The 21,082-nt window shown below is 35.9% G+C and overlaps 2 protein-coding genes, 1 long non-coding RNA gene and 1 other non-coding gene across 35 annotated transcripts in view; all 4 read left to right on the plus strand.

Annotated features, from left to right (window-relative positions):
- The first annotated feature begins 894 nt into the window (after positions 1 to 894).
- pank2 (pantothenate kinase 2) lies at positions 895 to 13,126 on the plus strand. 5 transcript variants are annotated; one of them, NM_001080606.2, is made up of 7 exons: positions 895 to 1,289; positions 3,062 to 3,414; positions 5,107 to 5,360; positions 5,451 to 5,627; positions 8,398 to 8,521; positions 8,731 to 8,856; positions 10,701 to 13,126. In NM_001080606.2, the coding sequence occupies exons 1-7, from the start codon at positions 1,061 to 1,063 to the stop codon at positions 10,749 to 10,751; spliced, it is 1,314 nt and encodes a 437-aa protein (NP_001074075.2). In that variant the 5' UTR covers positions 895 to 1,060; the 3' UTR covers positions 10,752 to 13,126. The 5 variants fall into 5 exon arrangements, with proteins under 5 accessions (NP_001074075.2, XP_005156629.1, XP_073775992.1 ...); XM_005156572.5 differs by having other exon boundaries at positions 902 to 1,293; positions 10,701 to 11,807; XM_073919891.1 differs by having other exon boundaries at positions 902 to 1,293; positions 8,769 to 8,856; positions 10,701 to 11,807.
- On the plus strand, positions 8,565 to 8,652 carry dre-mir-103 (microRNA 103). The gene has a single exon (NR_030056.1). It is a non-coding gene; the product is annotated as a microRNA 103 (primary transcript).
- A 970-nt stretch (positions 13,127 to 14,096) lies between the features above and the next one.
- On the plus strand, positions 14,097 to 17,769 carry LOC141377161 (uncharacterized). Its single transcript, XR_012389222.1, has 2 exons — positions 14,097 to 14,798; positions 15,683 to 17,769. It is a non-coding gene; the product is annotated as an uncharacterized lncRNA (long non-coding RNA).
- Positions 17,770 to 19,059: 1,290 nt separating this feature from the next.
- Positions 19,060 to 21,082, plus strand: part of loxl3b (lysyl oxidase-like 3b) — a 177,721-nt gene continuing 175,698 nt past the window's right edge. For 25 of the 28 annotated variants that reach the window (XR_012388454.1, XM_073919368.1, XM_073919364.1 and 22 more), the window contains exon 1: positions 19,778 to 19,966. The gene's annotated coding sequence lies outside the window, so the exon portion shown is untranslated. Of the gene's footprint in view, positions 19,154 to 19,777; positions 19,967 to 21,082 lie in introns of those variants that run through there. The other 3 variants (XM_073919361.1, XM_073919374.1, NM_001145684.2) reach the window with 2 other exon arrangements.

The raw sequence follows: 21,082 nt of genomic DNA on the forward strand, positions 1-21,082 counted from the left end.
GTTGATCCACCAGCCGAGATCAATCAAAAGTTTTTGGAGAGAGTGCTGAAAAACTCAGTGGATCAGCTTAATGGCTCCAAATCTTGATACACTGCATTCACTGTATGTTCAGTGCAATTGGCCGCTAAATGAAAAATCTTTGTTGCTCATTTGCAGGAAGAGAATGAAGGCTCTTGTGTTGAGCCAATGAGCCTTACATCCAAAAATAGAGCAAGGGTGTTGCTTTGGTGACATTTCTTTGACTCACACACTGAAAATGGCAGACGTGAAACAACAAACTGAGGATGTGGTAATGCACGCCTGTCAATCAATATTGGTGTATGGGGGACCGCACTTCTACGTCAAGTTGCTGTCGGTCTCAAAACCGCTCTAATTGGTTCACCATTTTTATGTTGTTAAATTGAAAAAATGAAGGACTGGGTGTGTTTATATCACCCCAATAAATCGGTCGAGACCTGAGGCCATCAATATTGAAACCAAGCCATGTTGAAGGAGCAGTTTTGGAAGCACATTTTTAGATTAGAACACTGTAAAATATGCCGGGTTCCAGAAAATCAATTTGTGTTTGGACAACATGAGGGAATTAAGTTAATTTATTAGTTTTTTACAAGTTTAAGTTAATTGAACAAAATTGTCCCAAATAAATCATAAATTGTTTTCTTTCTTCTCATTTTAAATAAGTTGTTTTTAAAAACAGCAAACATCTTTTTTGAGTAATAAATCGATAATGTAGAATAAATGTTAAAACGGCTTGCCAGACATATCCAACATATAGCAATATTGCCCTCTGCTGGTAAAGAACACAACGTGCTCGCCAATGAGGGCTATTGTGACGAACGAAGCTCAGAACCTGATTGGTTGGTTTCGATTTCAGTTGAGCATGAGAAGCGCGTTCATTGGTGATTCGAATAACTGTGCTGGTCTTGTAAACACAGCGATGTAAACATTTTCTATAGCTCTGTAAATGACCATCTGAAATACTGACAATGTTATTATCTGCGTTAACGGTATTTTTAAAGATTAACAATCGATTTAGTAGTGATTTTTGCTAAACGATATAATGGAGCTGAACGGCTTCCACTGTGAGGGCGAGGGATGTACGGAGAAGCAGGAGGAAGAGTCGACGGCGCTCAAGCTGCCTCGGTCAAAGACGGACGCCTCCTGTAGCATGATCGCTACAGCGGCTCCAGACGGTGAAGCGGCCGGGGGAAGTGCGCTCAGAGAGCGGCGGGTGTCAGAATCGATGCCGGCGATGCTGAGGCTCGACTCACTGAAAAAAAACAGGCCGCGTAGGTGAACCATCTTGTTATGGCGCTTGGTAACAGGGATAACGGAGCTGATGCCACGATTAATACAATGTGATGCAAAATATATGATTTATAAGAACAAATAAAGCCCCTTGGCCACATATTTGATAGACATAATTGTCAATTTTGTGCGCACACGATTAAAGTCACACATGCTACTAACATATTTGTGATTTCTGATTATGCGCAAAAATATTACTCTATTTCTGGAATTAAAAAAAATAAAGAAAAATGAGATGTATTAGCATTTAGAATTAAAACGAATACGTTAAGGGATATTTGCATATGGTTATGTATAGTCTAAGTTGATAAAATTTAAACAAAAGTTGCTTTATTGATTTTGTCATGACTGTCTTAGCTGACATTGTTTCATTAAAAAAATGTTGAGAAAAAAATGTCAAGGACGACGATAAAGGCCCCAATTCCCACATGATAATGACGCATAAAATAGAAATGAATCGAGCGTGATAGGCCTTATCTATTTTTAAACACAATGAATGTGACCGTTGGCTTAAAGGTACTGATCTTCTCAAATCGTAAAACCAATATTTCTAAATGTATTTAGAATTTACATTTAAAAGCTTTAGAAAATATAAAATATTATCACAGAATTAACATTTTGTTGTATAATTTTATTTAAATTATTAAATTATTTAATTTTAATTACCAATGATGTCATATAGTGGCAGCACGGTGGTGCAGTTGGTAGCACAATCGCCTCACAGCAAGAAGGTCGCTGGTTCGAGCCCCAGCTGGGTCAGTTGGCATTTCTGTGTGGAGTTTGCATGTTCTCCCCGTGTTTGCATGGGTTTTCTCCGGGTGCTCCGGTTTCCCCCACACGTCGATGTGGTATAGGTGAATTGGGTAGGCTAAATTGTCCGTAGTGTATGTGTGTGAATGTTTTCCAGTGATGGGTTGCAGCTGGAAGAACATCCGCTGTGGAAAACATATGCTTATAAGTTGGCGGTTCATTCAGCTGTGGCGACCCCAGATTAATAAAGGGACTAAGCCAAAAAAAAAAAAAAATGAATGAATAATGTCATAATAATGTGACATGATGTTTGTTAGAAAACTTCTGAGGTTGCAAAGATTACAAATAGTTAGAAATATATAAAATTTAGTTATAGGGCTAAAAAATTAGCAGATGTATGATTTCAAAACAACTTTAGCATTATTTCATTTACTATGAACATTGTTGTTACTTTGATAGTCATTGACTGCTAACATGATATTACTATTTAGAAATTGCTATGACAACTTTTCTGAAATTATGTTAATAGAGGATGTCTGAATGTCTGTATATAAGACCAAATTTAACTAAATTATTTATTTTTACTGCAAATCAACAAAATAATGCAGCAAATATTGCCGCAAATTTTAAGAAAAGCTGCAGATCAAAGATTTTAGGCCACAAAATTCTGAAAAAAGTCCCATGAAATTCCAACAGGTACTGATCACTGGATAATTTAGTCTTTTGCCAAAATTATTTACAAATTGCAATTTTAATATCCTATACCAAGATCTTATCTTTCTCAAGCATAAACCAATCAAACTCCACATGGCATACAGGATGCATCTAAAGTGGATCAACTACCAAGATAATCTAGAATTAATCAGATGATGATTTATTTTCTTATCAGGCTGATGACAATATTATTACATTTAAGTATTTATTGAACGATTTACACTTTGTATCATTAGTGTTTTAAAAATACACAATGTACTCATGCCACCTACTTATTATTGCACTACAGCTTTCCCATGGTTTGGCATGGATATTGGTGGCACATTGGTGAAGCTGGTCTACTTTGAGCCCAAAGACATTACAGCAGAAGAAGAGCAGGAAGAGGTGGAGAGTCTGAAAAGCATCCGTCGTTTCCTCACCTCACACACCGCCTATGGCAAAACAGGAATTCGGGATGTTCACTTGGAGCTCTTGGACCTCACCCTTTGGGGCCGCAAGGGCAGCCTGCACTTCATCCGCTTTTCAACGCATGAGCTTCCTGCTTTTCTGCAGATGGGCCGAAACAAACACTTCTCCAGTCTGCACACTGCTCTCTGTGCCACAGGAGGTGGTGCGTTTAAATATGAGGAGGACTTCCGTACGGTGCGTCCAAGCTCAGATTTTCACTGCTGGTTCAGAGCCAGAGCTAAGTTTTAAATCGGTTCTGTGACACTAGACACTACAGCTCTGAACCAGGAAAGTGGTTCAAAAGTAGCATCAGAACATTGTTGGTCTAGATCAGGGATGCCCAAACTGTCCAGCAGAGTTTGGCACATCTGCATGTGCGTTTTTGGGAAAAATTACTCAGTAATATAAGACCTGATAATGATGGGAGAAACAGCTTTTTAGGGGATGCAGTGGGTAGTGCTGTTGCATCACAGCAAAAAGGTCGCTGGGTCGCTGGTTCGAACTTCGGCTCAGTTGCCGTTTTTGTGTGGAGTTAGCATGTTCTCCCTGCGTTCCCATGGGTTTCCTCCGGTGTGCTCCGTTTCCCCTACAGTCCAAAGACATGTGGTACAGGTGAATTGGGTAGGCTAAATTGTCCGTAGTGTGTGTGTGTGGATGTTTCCCAGGGATGGGTTGCGGCTGGAAGGGCATCTGCTGCGTAAAAATGTGCTGGAAAAGTTTGCGGTTCATCCTACTGTGGTGACCCTGGATTAATTAAGGGACAAAGCAGACAAGAAAATGAATAAATGAATGGACCAGCTTTTCAAAACAAATAGCAAAGCTTCGCAAAAGTATTGTAAATATTAAATATCATTATTCCTTTTTATTTTACGAATATCTAATTAAAACATCTACAAACTCATTAAATTGATCTGAGATCAGGTAAAAACAATGAAACATGTTCAGCGATTCATCACTAGGGGCGCAACCTGAATAAAGCTGCGCAGAACCGTTTCAATTTTTAAAACCGTTATGACATGGCAAAACAGCATTTACTAAAATCACATGACCTTGCCAATTTGATACACCCTCCAAAACCATTGATTCATAACACAAAGGTTCTTAAAGGTTTCTAAGCTTTGTGAAGCAGTGTTTAGAATGCAGCCATTGCTGCTTAGTATGTCAACTCACAATAGCACTATCTGAACTAAGACCCAGTACATGCTTGTGGAAAAGAGGTACTTTTTGCATACTTTTCTAGTGCTGGGCAAAGATTAATTGTGATGCGAATATATATGTGCATACTGTGTGTGTTCATCAAGTATACAGTATAATATATATATATATATATATATATATATATATATATATATATATATATATATATATATATATATATATATATGCAGTGTGTGTCTGTGTGTCTTGGATCATTGTCTTGCTAAAATGTCCACCCTAGTTCCATCTTTGTCATCCTGTTGGATATTGGACTGATGTTTGACTGAAGCAGCTAATATTAATTTACGGTGACAAAGGACAGAGATTTCAGCTGCTGCCTGGGCTTTCACTGCCTTTCTACACCTTCTTTTCTTCTTGTGTTCAATACTTTTTTCCTGTGGCATTTAATTTTATCATGCATAACTTAATTTGTAAACTAATTACATATGTTTTCTTTACATATATGGAATTATTTGGTTGTTACCAACATCTGGGGAAAATTCTAGTTAACAGCACCTTTAGAAATATGTTTTATGAGAAAAATGGAGAACACACACAAACACACACAGATCTTATAATAAAACAAACTTTTATTTTATATGCGATAAATATCGATTCATATTTGCCCAGCACTAATCCTTTATTATGCAATATGCTAAATGGCTCTCTGTGCTGCATTTCCACTTTTAGATGGCCAATCTGAAGCTGTTCAAGCTGGATGAGCTGGAGTGTTTGATAAAGGGTGTGCTGTACATTGACTCAGTTGTCTCTAGTGGTCTATCAGAATGTTACTATTTCGAGCACCCAACAGACCCTGAGCTTTGTGAACAGAAAGCATATAATCTGGAGAACCCGTATCCTCTGCTGCTTGTCAACATTGGCTCTGGTGTTAGCATATTGGCTGTATACTCCAAGGACAACTACAAACGTGTCACTGGAACCAGGTTGGTCATGACTATGAGTTTAAGTTCATTTCTAATAACTTCTGTTTAATGGGAATTGTACTAATTGTTTTTTTCTGTTCTCCCCTCTAGTCTAGGTGGTGGTACATTCCTTGGGCTGTGTTGCCTGTTGACGGGATGCTCCACCTTTGAGGAGGCACTGGCAATGGCCACTGAAGGGGAAAGCACACGTGTAGATAAACTTGTCAGGGAAATCTATGGTGGTGACTATGAGCGATTCGGCTTGCCCGGATGGGCTGTTGCCTCCAGGTACAGGCGTATGCACCATTCAGTTTTTTATGTTAATCGGCGAAATTTTATTCGCTTTATAATGAAAATAAAAAATAATAGCGCTATTATTGTGAAATGTTATTGGGTTTTAAACGATATGAATTATCTTTTTCAAAAGCAGATTATCTGCATAATTTCAACAGTCATTAGTGTCACATTATCCTTCACAAATCATTCTGAAATGCAAAAAGAAATTGAATGTGTATCATTATATCCATGCAGTTTATCCTAAAGTAATCACATTCAAATTTATCAGTTGGTGTTCATGTGTTTAATATAAAATTACACATTTTCTTTAAGTAACCTTTGTAGCTTTAACAAGGTTTGTTTTTTTAAATGGACATTTACAAAAATATGTTACAAATTTATATACATTTATTCACAAAATATTTTTTACAGTCAGCATTACACATAAACACTTTGGATCAACTTGTTACACCTAGAAGAACTAAGCTATTTGATCTTAGTTTATTATTGAAAGCTGTAACATATTTGTTGAAGAAGCATGATTCCTTTAAATGTAACAAGTTGAAGTAATTAGTTTAAGTTTTTATCAGAATTACCTTATTCAAAAGCAGAAAAACGTGGTAACACTTTAGAAAAACAAACCATTGTAACTGGTTAATAGATCATTAATAAGCTCTTAATGGGTTATAAATGACTTGTTAAATAATAGTAAATAGTTTGTTAATTATTTATAACTGTGCCTTATAGATAACCAGTAGACAATTTACAAGCTATTTGTTAAGTTGTAAATGACTGTTTTTATTGATTTAAAACTATACCTAATAAATTTGTGATAGATCATTAACAAGCGGTTAGTAAATTACTTACTAAAGACTTGGTAAGTATCAGTTAATAGTTTAAAGATATTATCAGGACGTTATTCTAAAGTTGCATCTATTATTCATTTATCAACTGTTAGTAAATGAGGAATACTTGCAACATTAGAATAATGTCTCAATAACATACCTAAGCTAATAACCAACGATTAACACTTTGCAGTTCAGTTGTTCATAGTTTGTTAGCCATCTACTAATACCAGTGAAACTTTGTAGAATAGCAAATAGATGGAAAAAGTTCAAGCTATAACATTTTGATGTGATATTTAAAATATAAAATGTTTGTACCTTAACCTTGTTCCACTCATAGACTTCCCTGTGTGCTGTATTTTACCAAAGAAATGTTAGGAGAAATCACGGATTCAATAATGCAGGTAACACTCAGAGTTTATTTTAGTAGATCAAACCAAAAACACCTCAAAAAGAGGAAAAAAAAGTTCAAAAAAAAAGTATTAATGCTGCCTGGAGGAGATCAGTGGGACAGTTCCCAAGGTTGGCCACACAGTGACAGACTTGCAGCGTGGTGAGTGTCCGTGCTCAGTGGGCGGAGCGGCGTGACTAAACTCAGCGTTTAGCGGACGAAGCGGCAGGCAGGCGGAGGTGATTAAATAGGGTAAAAAGATAATAGGATAACAAGAAGGCGGGGAAGAAACTCGCTAAGGATGAAGCACATGGTGAGCTGTCATAACAAAAGGCGCGTGCTCCGGAAAAACATGCAGACGACACACAGGGACAACAACACCACAAGGAAGCAGGTCAGAACACACTCTTAACAATAAACTCCACAGAAAAAATTTTGAACATTGTGTTTAATGTATAGAAACAAACATACCTAGCCATCACATAGCAGAACAGCAGTATACAACAGAAAACAAACTCATGAGATTTGGGCACTTTTTGTATTAAACATGAAAACAAAATAAAAAAAAAATGTCTTTTATTATAAAAGTTCTACAAATGACTGGTGTTAGTATAAGGTTAACAAAATATGAACAACTAATCTGTAAAGTGTGAGTATATATATTAGTTAAGTGTTAGTTATAAGCTCAAGTATGTTATTGGGAGGTTATTCTAAACTTGCAACTATTCATCATTTACTAACAGTTAAATGAAGAATAGTTGCAACTTTAGAATAACGTCCCAATAACATCTATAAACATGCAAATTGGTTTCCGATGAATCGCGTAACAGCTCATAAACACAAGGTTGACTTGATTTCAACTCTCCTCGATGCCCACACCAGGGAAGACACGCTGCGCTGCTTTTCGCAGCTTATTACTGCCGGCTTCCATTGAAAATGAATGACTTCCGGCTACTTTGACGCTCTCAACGCCTTCAGTGTGAATGCACAGCAACTTATCATTTTGTGTTTATGTGTTTAATGTTATTCCAACAAAAAAGATAAAGATGAAAATTATACAATTTCTTTAAGTAACATTTTTCTGCTTTAACAAGGATTAATTCTTTCTTTCTTCATAGAGTCAGAGCTTAAATAACTCAAAATAACCTACATTACTTTAACTTGTTACATATAAATGAACTAAGTTATTTAAACTTAATTATTATTGAAAACTATAATAGATTTCTTGTAGAAGCAAAATTCATTCAAGTTGAAGTAATTTGTTTTTTTCCACATTTACTACAGTGTATGCAATGATATTTTACACTTGATTATTTGTTTTCTGCATCTGAACACCTATAAACCTGAAAAAACGTTTTTTAATTTGTATTATGTTTTATATTGTGTTGGCTTTACTTGCTTATAATAATGTTTCAACTCTTTAGTTTTTAGGACAGTAGTGCAGTTTTGAAATGTAACTTATAATGTATAAAATCTTGATGTTCTGATGAATAAGTTTGATTAAGAATCTGTTTAATCAATATAATATCATTGTCATTTTTTGTAGCTTTGGGAACATGATGTGTAAGGAGAAGAGAGAGTCAGTTTCAAAGGAGGATCTGGCTAGAGCAACACTCGTGACCATCACAAACAACATCGGCTCCATCACGCGCATGTGTGCGCTAAACGAGGTACACATGTACATCCACACTATAAACTGCTAATGTGTTGTCTTTGCCCTGGTCTGTCAGCCTCTTTACGGTGCTGCCTTGTGGAATCTGGATCAAGCAGCATTGTACAGGGCTATGAGAGACCCGGGCCCGTCAGCTCCTGGAAAACTCCTCTTAAATTATGACGTTTTCAGGATGAGTTCTTATGATGAGTTTTTTTTTTCATTTAGAACATTAAAAGAGTGGTTTTTGTTGGGAATTTTCTGAGGGTGAACACATTATCCATGAAGTTGCTCGCGTATGCTTTGGACTACTGGAGCAAAGGACAACTCAAAGCCCTGTTCCTTCGACATGAGGTGCGTGAGTCTTTATAAAGCACAAAGTCCACTTATTTGTTTTTTAAGTATACGTTAGTTTAAAATCACAGTCATATACTGAAAGTAGGGCCGGGTTATAAAGACAAAAAAAAATCATAAAAAAAATAAATTATGTTTATGTTAATTTTATGTTCAAGTTAATTTTATGTTTATTACTTAAGGTAATTGTCACATAATTTACGCTAATATTTTTTTCTATTAGAATTCTTATTTGTTTTATTTTAGCCAGAAAAAAACTGTTTAATTTATAATCTTTGAACATGATTTTTTTTACTTTTTTTCTTTTCTTTTTTTAGTTCTAGAACGTTCTAGAAACTATGTAATATTAAAGTGCTTTTTTATTAAATAAACATTAACCAGTTGTACATTTCACAAATCAAAGGAGCAACATTTATAATATAAATTTTATAAATATTTATGAAAACTTGCATTGAGCGAACTTAAAATCTTCTGCCAGGCTTTTTTATCCTAAAGGGATAGTTTACCCAATATTGAAAATTTATTTACTATTTACTCTCCCTCAAGTAGCCCCATACATTTAGATTTTTTTTTTCTGTTGAACACAAAAGAAGATATTTTGAAAAATGATAAGAACTTTTAACCATTGATTTTAATAGTAGAAATAAAACAAATAATATGGAAGTCAATAAAACAAATACTATGGAAGAAATGTTTCCAACATTTTTTAAAAATACCTTCTTTTATGTTCAAAAGAAGAAATAAACTCAAACAGGTTTTGAACAAGTAAAGAATGAGTAATAGGGTGGCACGTCTCACAGCAAGAATGTCGCTGGTTCAAGTCCTGGCTGGGCCAGTTGACATTTCTGTGTGGAGTTTGTATGTTCTCCTGTTTCCCCCACAGTCCAAAGACATGCACTGTGGGTGAATTAAAAAAAACTAAAATGGATGTAGTCTATGTGTGTGAATATGAGAGTTAATGCGTGGTTCTCAGTGATGGGTGACTGCTGAAAGGGCATCCACTGTGAAAAACATGCTGGATAAGTTGGCGTTTTATTCTGCTGTGGTGACCACTGATAAATAAAGGGACTAAGTTGAAGCAAAATGAATAAATTCATGAATGAAAAATGGCATAGTTGTCAGTTTTGGGTGAACTGTCCCTTTAACAGAGAAATTAATTGCTTAGTTTCTGTGTGATGATGATTTCAAATGTTTTTATTCCCTGGTTTTAAGGACACAATGCAGATGTAACTTTATCTTTTGTCAAACAATAACATCTATTCAAGTTAACTTCTTATTACTTTATGTTTTACTGAGGTATCATTAAAAATATACTGTACTTGTGCAACTATATACACTCACTTGCCACTTCATTAGGTACATCTTACTTGTACCGGGTTGCTTTAATCCTTTGTGGCATAGATTTAACAAGGTACTGTAAACATTCTTCAGAGATTTTGGTCCATATTGACATGAAAGCATCACGCAGTGTCCTAAAGTGTGCCAAGAAATAATAAATAAAGATGGTTGTGCCCGTATGGAACCAACAACCATGTTCAAAGTTACTTCAATCACCTTTCTTCGCCATTCTGATGCTCACTTTGATCTGCAGCAGATCGTCGTGACTATGTTTACATGGCTAAATGCATTGAGTTGCTGCCATGTGATTGGCTGATTAGAAATTAGCATTAACAAGTTGGACAGTACCTAATAAAGTTTTCAGTGAGTGTATGTCATTTTATGTGTGAATTATTTGGTTGTATTTAAAAACCAAAACTGTGAAAAGCATAAATCAGCATAGTTTAGGCTTAACACTTCCAAAACAAACTAAATCACTCAAAACCATTTTTTGTTGTGTTTTTCAGGGTTATTTCGGAGCGGTTGGTGCACTTTTGGAACTACCAAACCCATCCTGAGCTGCTAAACAATTTCACATTGTATCTTTCTACCAAACAAAAGCACGCAAATATTCATGCAAACAGACCAAAGGTGCCTTCGGATATCAGACAAAACTATGCAAACCAGGCCCTGTATATTATTAATACCAAAGAAATACTGTAGTAATTATAATAACATCTCTTAATAGAGAGTAATACAATGATATCCGTCAATAAGGATTAACCAAGTCAATATTAGGTATAGCAATTACTGCAGTTCTATTTGTAGCTTTTTTATTTATTTATTTTTTTCACCTTTTTCAAAATCTATAAATGTAAATCAAAAGTGACGACCATCAAAATCTGGTATAAAAATAAGCTAGTAAGATCTGATTTTACACACATCGACACATCTTAAGTGATTAGATGTCACTTCTATCCCTACTGGTTTTAAATTGATTTACCATTAGGCAGAGATTGAAGCTTGTGGTTGTAAGTGACAGCAATAATTACCTAAGCGTGTAGTACTGTTTTTAGGGACTAGTCATAATTTACTCGGGTATCAGTCAAGCACCTTTTCTTTCTCATTTTGCTCTTTTCTGATGAAACGTATACAGTTAATGGAGAGTGCGTATATAATTGGATGTGGATTTGAATGTAACCGATATGTTCTAAGTGTGTTCAAAATGTGTAGTTCATGTTATGTTTGTAGACAATTAATGTTATGATGCTTGACAGCATTTTGACTAAAGCAACTGTTTGAGAGAAAAGGACCAGGTAAAGCGTTGACATATTATCTGGAAGGGGAACAAAACATTTGCACTATGCGTAATTCTCCAAAGTCTTCAAAGCTGTTTTTGTTTTGTAATTAGTTTGGTGTCTCAGTTGCTGTAACAATGCAAGATGTAACAGCAAATCAGTGTGTGCAGTGTAATATTGTTGTGTATGGAGCTTTTTGTGTATGTTTGTACAAATTTCAGGTTTGTTGCTACACCAGCGTAATAAGTGCCTCCTGTTTGTTTGAAAAATGGTAAACAGGCATTGTGTTCAACCAAATTTATTTTTGTTTTTTAAATAAACGACATCACAATATAATTGGGCTTCTTTATACTTTTGACCCACAGAATCATAAAAAACAAATTTGTTTATTGAATTAAAATGATTTTTATAATTATTACATTAAAATAATATTGAATGCATCGCACTGAAATAATCTCTATTTTAAAATCAGAGCAATGGCTGCAATCATGAGGAGATTGCAAGCAATGCTAAATTAACCTTTACAATTTATGTGTTAGCCCTGGCTGAGCCAGTTGGCATTTCTGTGTGAAGTTTGCATGTACTCCTCGTGTTGGCATGGGTTTCCTCCGGGTGCGCTGGTTTCTCCCACAGTCCAAAGACATGTGGTATAGGTGAATTAAATAAGCTAAATTGGCCTTAGTGCATGTGTGTGAAATAGTGTGTGTGGGTGTTTCCCAGTGTTGGGTTGCAGCTGAAAGGTAATGGTCTGTAATGCTGGATAAGTTACGCCTAGTTCAGACTGCGTGATTTTAGCACCGATTTTGGCTCACAGACAGGTTTTGAGAAATCGCCGACAAATACCTGAAATCACAGGCTAATTGCTGCTCGTGCTGCTCGTGCTCGTGAAATGATCCCAGAGGCTCGATTTGTGTTAAAAATATTCCGAAAAGTATTAATGTTATATTTATATTCTACATATTATATTACTAAAGCACAACAGCAGCTTGTTTACATTCATTGGATATAATCAGGGCCGGAGTGGGACTCCTTTTCAGCCCTGGAGTTTCAAGCCTTTGACCGGCCCACCTCAGTTCACGGCTAACTATATTAAAATAAGGTCATTTCCAATTCAGTTTCTAATTACACTATTAAGTCTTTTTAAAGAAAATAGCTGCTTTAGAACTTTAAATGTTCAACAACCTTACAGTTTTATATGTCTTAACAATAAAAATGAAAAGAAAAAAAAGTTAGTCTCTGGTGAGGATCGAACACAGGTCACTGACTGCTAGACCACAACAGTTCTGCTGTACATACATTACCGGAATGATATTTCATCATTCTGCAGGCTACATTCTGCTCATGAGGCTGCGAGACAATAAATAAGAAGAGCGGAGCTGCTGCAAAATAATGGATAAAAAGACTGAGGCTATGGTCAAATAATTAAATAAATGAAAAAAAGTGTGACTGCGACTGCTGCTTTCTCCGTTCGCCATGCTGGAGAGAAACAGTCTGTGCAAATGAAGCGCAGAGTTGGTGTCATTGACTACAGCTCTCATCTAATTGGCTGAAAGGTACGAGTTACCCTGCCTCTGGCAGGAAAGTCTCAAAAATACTCACAAACGTATCCAGGGGGAGTCGTACGTGAAAGAGGATTTGCACATTCTCATTCAGGATAAACTCGCAAGTTTTAAACATTCAAACATTCTAGTCCATGCTTTTATGACTTCGAGACAGGATTACTGTAATGCTCTATTTGCTGGCTGCCCAGCATCCTCTATTAACAAACTTCAATTAGTACAAAATGCAGCAGCCAGAGTTCTGACCAGGTCTAGAAAATATGATCACATAACCGCAATTTTATCCTCCTTACACTGGCTGCCTGTTAAGTTTCGTATTGAATTTAAAATATTACTTCTCACCTATAAAGCTCTAAATAATCTAGCTCCTGTTTATCTAACCAACCTTCTGTCTCGCTACGAACCAACTCGCTCCTTAAGATCTCAAAATTCAGGGCTTCTGGTAGTACCTAGAATAGCAAAATCAAGTAAAGGAGGTCGAGCCTTCTCTTTCATGGCTCCTACACTCTGGAATAGCCTTCCTGGTAATGTCCGAGGCTCAGACACACTCTCCCAGTTCAAAACTAGATTAAAGACCTATCTGTTTAGTAAAGCATACACTCAGTGCATCACCTAGCGGGTTCCACACTGGCTTCTACATCTTGCTTATATACACTATGAACAGCAGCTACGCTAATTATTCTCTTTATTCTCTATTTTCACCTGGGGATACTCATCCCGAGGTCCTCAGATTAGGCGGAGTCACTGATTGGATCCAAGACCAGCGACGTGATGATCCCAAGGATTCCATATCCGGGACCAGGCCATATCCTGAGCTGCTGCTGTGCTGATGGTCGTGGGGAGTGGAGAACATGTGTCTGATTCCAGCGACGCTCCAGGGACAGACGAGTCTTCATTGAGGCCATCTTCCAGCATAAACCACGGCGAATGAAGTTCTGCACAAGACTTTTGGCCAGCGGAGAAATTAAAATGGTCGTGCCCAACTGAGTCTGGTTCTCTCAAGGTTTTTTTTCTTCACTCTCATCAGGTGAAGTTTTTTTTCCCTCTCCGCTGTCGCCACTGCCTCGCATGGTTCAGGATTGGTAGAGCTACGCATCGATGAATTTGCTCTTCAGTGTTTGAACTCTCAGTAATGATTAAATCACACTGAACAGAGCTAAACTGAACTGAACTTAAACACTAAAACCTGAACCACACTGTTCCAGTTACTGAACCACACTGTTCCAGTTACTATGACCATTTATGTGAAGCTGCTTTGACACAATCTACATTGTAAAAGCGCTATACAAATAAAGCTGAATTGAATTGAATTGAAAAACTTTTTGCACACTCTTATACATTGCATTTGTGTTTTGCATTTGTGAAACGTATTTTATGAAAATGTATTTTTATTTTGAGCACGTGAAAATTTTTTGTGAATATAAATAAATATTTTACGCACGTGAATTTGATTTTATGCACGTGAAATTGGCTACGCATGTGTACATTGTGTCTTTTGCATGAATTTCTTTTGAGACTAAACTGATTCCATACCTACAGCCAATAAGAGAGCAGCTTTCACTTGTGTGTGCGTGTGTGTATACCTGCTGCAGGCCAGCGGGAGGCTGGGGGAGAAGTTAAAAGCGCTGGAAAATGGAGGAAATGGAGGAAAAACTAGTGGAGGTTTGACAGGACTCAGGAGCAACCATGTCTGTTTGACGTTTCATACAGAAAGAAATTAGTTTATTATCAACGTTGAGGAGAAATGGCTAATTCCCTTTAAACGCAGGTGAGCAAACATGTACATGTTCTACCCCATTAAAGGCTTCTTTCTCATGATGTAGTTAATAACAATAGATATAATACGTGTTTTTGGCTGTGAGACGTAGTTTGGACGAAGTTGTCGGCGATTCTTCCTATAGTAAAATCATGCAATGTGAAAGTCCCTGTCGTCGATCCATCTTGCAGTGTAAACAAAGCAGCGACGAAACGCTAGCCCAGATAGTCATGCAGTGTGAAAACAACTGTGACACGACTACTTTGAAAATCATGCAGTCTGAACTCGGCATTAGCGGTTCATACCGCTGTGTCCGTGGGGTCTTAATTTTTAAATGTCTTAAATCTCAAAAACTATATTTCAGGTACTTACAAGGTTTTTTATTAGGTCTTGATTTTCCTTTGTTCATGTGCAGCCAATCTAGCCAACAATCACCAACAATTTGTTTGAATAAATCTTTTAACTTTTTTTATATATATATATATATATATATATATATATATATATATATAAATAGATATATCTATTTTAACATTTTAATGTCTTTAAAACTCCTAAATTTAACTTGGTAAAAATGCAGAGACCCTATTTAAATAAAACAAAAATATACTAGATAAAAATTATAAAAATAAAAACTTATTTTTAGTAGGATCATTATGATTAAGGATTATTAAGGATATGTTTGCACATATTTTGAAGACCATCATAATACATAATTTTCTCCCTGAGATTATTACATTATTATTTTAAGATATGCAACATTTAAAAAAATATTTACTATACTTTGTGGTTTAATTTGAGCTTAAGGTATACAAAGACTTTAAAATACTAATTACTTTTTTATTTGAAAGTAAATTTAATGTTCATTCATTCATTATTTTTTCTTTTTTGCTTAGTCCCTTTATAGGGGTCACCACAGCAGAATGAACCGCCAACTTATCAAGCATATGTTTTACGCAGCAAATGCCCCTCCAGCTGCAACTCGGCACTGCAAAACACCCATACACTCTTGCATTCACACCCACACAAACACTATGGCCAATTTAGCTTACCCAATTCACATATAGTGCATGTCTTTGGATTGTTGGGGAAACCGGAGCACCTGGAGGAATCCCACGCCAACACAGGGACAACATGAGAACTTCACACTCCTCGAACCCAAGTACACCCGTCTGCAGCCCGCAGATCGGGGCGGGGCTGAATATGGGGCGGAGCTGAATGTGCAGCCCCGCCCATAAATGGGCGAGACTGAACATGTCACTCCGCCCACAAGTCTTTCATTGGTTCATGGAAACAGACGTTGATGTAATGTATGCTTTCGATTCCGGTTTTCATCTCTGCATGGTAAGTACACATCTTCTGTCATGTAAATGGTCAAATTATAGTGCAGTACACCTCACGTATTATGTGTCATTTATTTAATTAAAGGCCTTTAAGGAGATATGAAGTTTTAAAGCCTAAAAAAAAATGTTTTCTGTGTTAGGGTTGGCGTTTTCCAGGTTGATCGTACAGTTGGTGGTTTTATTCACTTAGAAGAATAATGTAAACTTTAAAGAGTTTTGAGCAAAACAGTTCATCACATGAAGTTTATTAATATCAAAGATAACAAAATATATTTTTCTTTGTGGCATGTTCTCTAATTGATATACTCTGGTAATGTTAATGCTAAATATGTACAATATAAAACTTGATTCTTAACTTACTGATCTGTACTACATTCTGTTTGCAGATCATTGGCATTGATATATATAGTCATCACTATGATTCCTGTGGAGCATATTCTCTGTTTTATTTTATTTTACCTCAGTTCTTTCTCTCTTTTGTTTTAATAGATTTGTGCATTTAATAATTTTTAATATATTTATTTACACTTCATGTTCTCTCTTTTTTTTTTTTTTTTACTTTATAACCCATGCATGAAACTTATGCAAAGGGGAATGTGAGGAGGGGCATGCCTAGTATAAACAAATTTAATTCTTTGAGTTTAACTTTAATATACTGTATGTTAAGCGACATGTTGATGATTGTTGGTTATTTTGTACAGATGCCGCCTGAGATCCTCTAGTGTATCCTACTGAGAGTTGTCACACAGGATGGTGATGGGACATTTCTGCAACTCTCACTGACATCCAGGACCTTCTGAGCAATTGTCATTCATTCATTCATTCATTCATTCATTCATTTTCTTGTCGGTTTTGTCCCTTTATTAATCCAGAGTCACAACAGCGGAATGGACTGCCAACTTATCCAGCAGGTTTTTACGCAGCGGATGCCCTTCCAGCCGCAACCCATCTTTGGGGAACATCCACACACACACACACACACTCATACACTACAGACAATTTAGCCTACCCAATTCACCTTTACCGCATGTCTTTGGACTGTGGGGGAAACCGGAGCACCCGGAGCAAACCCAGGCGAAGGCAGGGAGAACATGCAAACTCCACACAGAAACGCCAACTGAGCCGAGGTTCGAATCAGCGACCCAGCAACTTTCTTGCTGTGAGGTGGCAGCACTACCTACTGCGCCACTGCCTCGCCGAGCCATTGTCAGTAATCCAAAATTCAAGAAGCAGGCTGTGTGTGTGTGTGTGTGTGTGTGTGTACACATGATAAAGAGTACAGAATATGCCAAGCACTTTTTACTGCAGATTGTTACTAATGCTGTAGTGGAATTTCCCTGTAAAAAATATATAATTGTTTTTATGTTTATTAAAGATATTAATCACAAACTGCTGTATCTTAAATTATTATTATTTTTTTCTATAAATTGTCAGTCTTCCTTTTGTACGTGTGCATGTGCATACACAGATGTTCTGTAGGTGAGACATCTGACATCTAAAAAACACAGATCTGCCAGATTTTTACTCGAACCGAGAAAGAGGGACTTTCAACTGACTGTATTGCTTTGTGTTGGTGTTTTACTGAAGATGAAGTTGGTATTTATTTCTCAGGATTTGTCAAATAAAAAAAATCAGAAGTTTACACGAGTGCTGCACTTATTAATGTCAAATTTATTTTCATTAATTTGTGTCCTGATAGATAAGTAATAAATAAAACTGGCCGTTTGTGCCACACTATTAATATAATATTAAGTGTATTTAATATTCTAATTAAATGAAATAGAATAACAATGTTGTATGTGACTCTTAATAACCAAACAAAATCATTATAAAAAATATTTTTAAAGATCTACAGTGCAGAAATGGACACAGAAGGGTTGTTAGAAAGTGGTATTAAAGTATTTACCCTGCATTTACAAATAATACAAAAATAAAACCAAGAAGACTGCATTTTAAATCAGTAATATTAGATTATGAAATGATTTGTAACTTATTAATTAAATTGTAGAACAGATATCAAAACCACCCAGTAGGTGGCAGCAGAGCACTGTCTTCATTCAAATGGAGTAACTGAACAAAACTTTAATGGATTAGTAAATAATAAATAATGAAATTGATTGCATTCATAGATGACACACCATGTAATATGAAAAAAATTAATATAAAATTTTACTCATGCTGGAACATTTACATATAACAGAGCATATACATGTATATTCATAGCAGCATCAAAGTAAAAATAAATCCATTATATGATGAAATAATCAGATTTAATAAGTAAAAAGGTTACAAACGTATACTTCCCTTAATAAATAATAGCTTATTCCTGCTCTTAATAAAACTCAAAGCAGTGCAGTATTGAAAGAAAAACAATTGGACACATGCCCAATATTTTTAATAGACTTAAATCAAAGTATAATTTTAATATTTTCAATTGTAAATTTTCCAGAGAACTCTTCCATTCAAAGGGAAAAAATTAAACTGAACTAAAAACACTGCATTTTTATTTATTTATTTATTTTTTCTCTCTCCATCTTTATTTGTTGTAAATATGCAATATGCATTTGCATTTTGAAGCAAAATAATAAACCATTAAAATATCAGAACTAAAATCACTGCGTTTCTGAAGTGACACCATTGTGAAAAGAGTCTTTTGAGTCTTTTGTAATATTTTTTAGCAGGAAAAATACCATTATGAAATTCACATAACTGTTAACATAATTAACATATAAAACGCTCAGCAAGAATGTCCACTTTTGTGCATTTCTGTGTTTATTAACAATAAAAATAATATTTAAGAAATTGTACATGCATTTCCTGTTTACTGACACTACGTAGTGGGCATTCACGCTATTACGTTTCCACTAACCAATGAAATTACAGATGGGCGTGGCTGAATGTGCAGCCCCGCCCCACATTCATCCCCGCCCAGATCTGCGAGCTGCAGACAGGGGCTTCTCCTCGAACCAGCGAACTTCTTGCTGTGAGGCGACAGCGCTACCCACCGTCGCCCATAGATTTAATGTTAATTAATTTTTTTTTTACATTTTTCATTCATTCATTTTCTTTTTGGCTTAGTCCCTTTATTAACAAGGTCGCAGCAGCTGTGTTTCACACAGAAATTCCAACTGACCCAGCTGGGGCTTAGACCAGCGACCTTCTTGCTGTGAGGCGATCGTGCTATACCACGTGACGCCCTTTTTAACGTTTTTGGCAAAGTAATTTTTGTTGTTTTCAGGTTTTTAAAAAAAAATGTTTTTCATAAGTTTGGACGGTTTTGAGTATAGTTATCAATCTAATAACAAGTTATTCATTTAAAATGAACTGAATTTAATTCCTTTCATGGATTTACATGCAGGTCATTCTTAAATAATATGTTGTCATTTCTAGCAGTAGGCTATTAAAATTTGTGTAGGCTACGACAGTTTTATTATTACCGGTTATCTAGTTAAATTTGTGAAGAAAGCTGAATGAAAGTTTTTGAAGATTCAGATTTCATGTAACGTTAAAACGTGACTGACCAGAGAAACGTTCCGTTATGCAAGTCGGAAAATCTTTTCCTGCGCTGTGAAAGGGCTGTGTTGTTCCTCAAATAAATCCTGCCCCCTTTCATTCGTGTGAAGTCGTCCACGAGTCAGCTCCACCTTTACTCCTCTGTCTCTCTCTGTCCAGCTGGCATCCTCTTCATACACAGCCGTTTTTTCTGCTACTTTTCTCCGCTTTACAGCGTCTCAGTGCTGCAGCGGCTCTCGCGGTGCTTTCTGAATGCTTTTCGGGCTCTAAGATTGAATACAAACAGTGTGCTAAAGACTGCTAGGGGAAACTGGTTAACTTGAGGTAAGTGAAAATGGAAATGCGCAATTGTCTTATATATTTATTTATAATAGGACGTTATTGAATATTTGACTTTTTTGTGTTATAAATACCGTTGAATTAATGATTTATTTGTAAAGAGATCATAGTTAAACTCCATTATGTGATGGCAGACTTCTCTCAGTTTTGCAGTGAAGTTTATTAAAACCTGAAACTGTCTTTTTAATACTTTTACGTTGAGAAGAAAACGGTTAACAGCGCTTTCGGTTTATCAGAAGTGTTTTTCTCCCCCTCCGCATAGTATTTCTTTAAATCTGACCAAGAGATCTGATTTGGGGTCACATTATATTAACAATGAAATACCAGTTAGCAATCTTTCTTATATGTGTAGGAACTAAATGCAATCTAAAAAATCTGTCCATGAACTCTCCACAAATCCAGGTCTGTCTGCTTCACCGTTACCTCAGCAAGTAGATCAGGCATTCCAAAGCGTGATATAGTTTACAGATGTAATGGGTAGTAGTTTAGTTTGCGGTCAGTTTGATTTTTTTATAATTACAGTTAAAATACCGTAATTTAGTGTGTCTGTGAATCGTTCAACCCTGAGCTACTGAATATCTGTTTTCAATAGCTCGCCAGATTCTTATTCTATACCTTGTAATTGGATCCATTCACGGGTTGAGAGGTCGTTTGTCTATTCATTCTTGACATATTCTAACACATTTAACGCAACTTGCATATGTTAGATTCTTGAAATGACTATTAAGACTTGTTTTATATGATTAAATGCAGATTTAATATGTGTCTACATTGGTAGGTGTTCTTTATTGCATCATAATCCATTTGTGGGAAGATGAAAATAAAATGAAGATAAATATACAGTATCTTGGACCCAGAAATGTTTTATTTACTTAATTTCAATTAGCTGCGGTTATGTGTACAAATGGTATTGAATTATATTTGCAAGAGTTGCATTTTATTCCAAAAATGTGAAACGATTCATTATAGTGTCCTCAGTAGAGGGCATTAGAAGTCTTAAAGCAGTGTAAGCCAAGAACCAAATTAACCAAAGGTGAATCACATTACAAACTTTGATTTGAGGTTAAAACCTTATTCAAATGGTTCAAGATATGTGAGGAA

The sequence above is a fragment of the Danio rerio genome, chromosome 13, assembly GCF_049306965.1.
Source record: "Danio rerio strain Tuebingen ecotype United States chromosome 13, GRCz12tu, whole genome shotgun sequence".
In the NCBI taxonomy this organism is placed as follows: domain Eukaryota; kingdom Metazoa; phylum Chordata; class Actinopteri; order Cypriniformes; family Danionidae; genus Danio; species Danio rerio.

Bases quoted from the DNA above. Each gene is read 5' to 3' on its own strand.
- pank2 (NM_001080606.2), top strand. From the start codon at position 1,061: ATGGAGCTGAACGGCTTCCACTGTGAGGGCGAGGGATGTACGGAGAAG. The intron at 1,290-3,061 runs GTAGGTGAACCA...ATTGCACTACAG, and splicing joins ACTGAAAAAAAACAGGCCGC to CTTTCCCATGGTTTGGCATG. The intron at 5,361-5,450 runs GTTGGTCATGAC...TCTCCCCTCTAG, and splicing joins AAACGTGTCACTGGAACCAG to TCTAGGTGGTGGTACATTCC.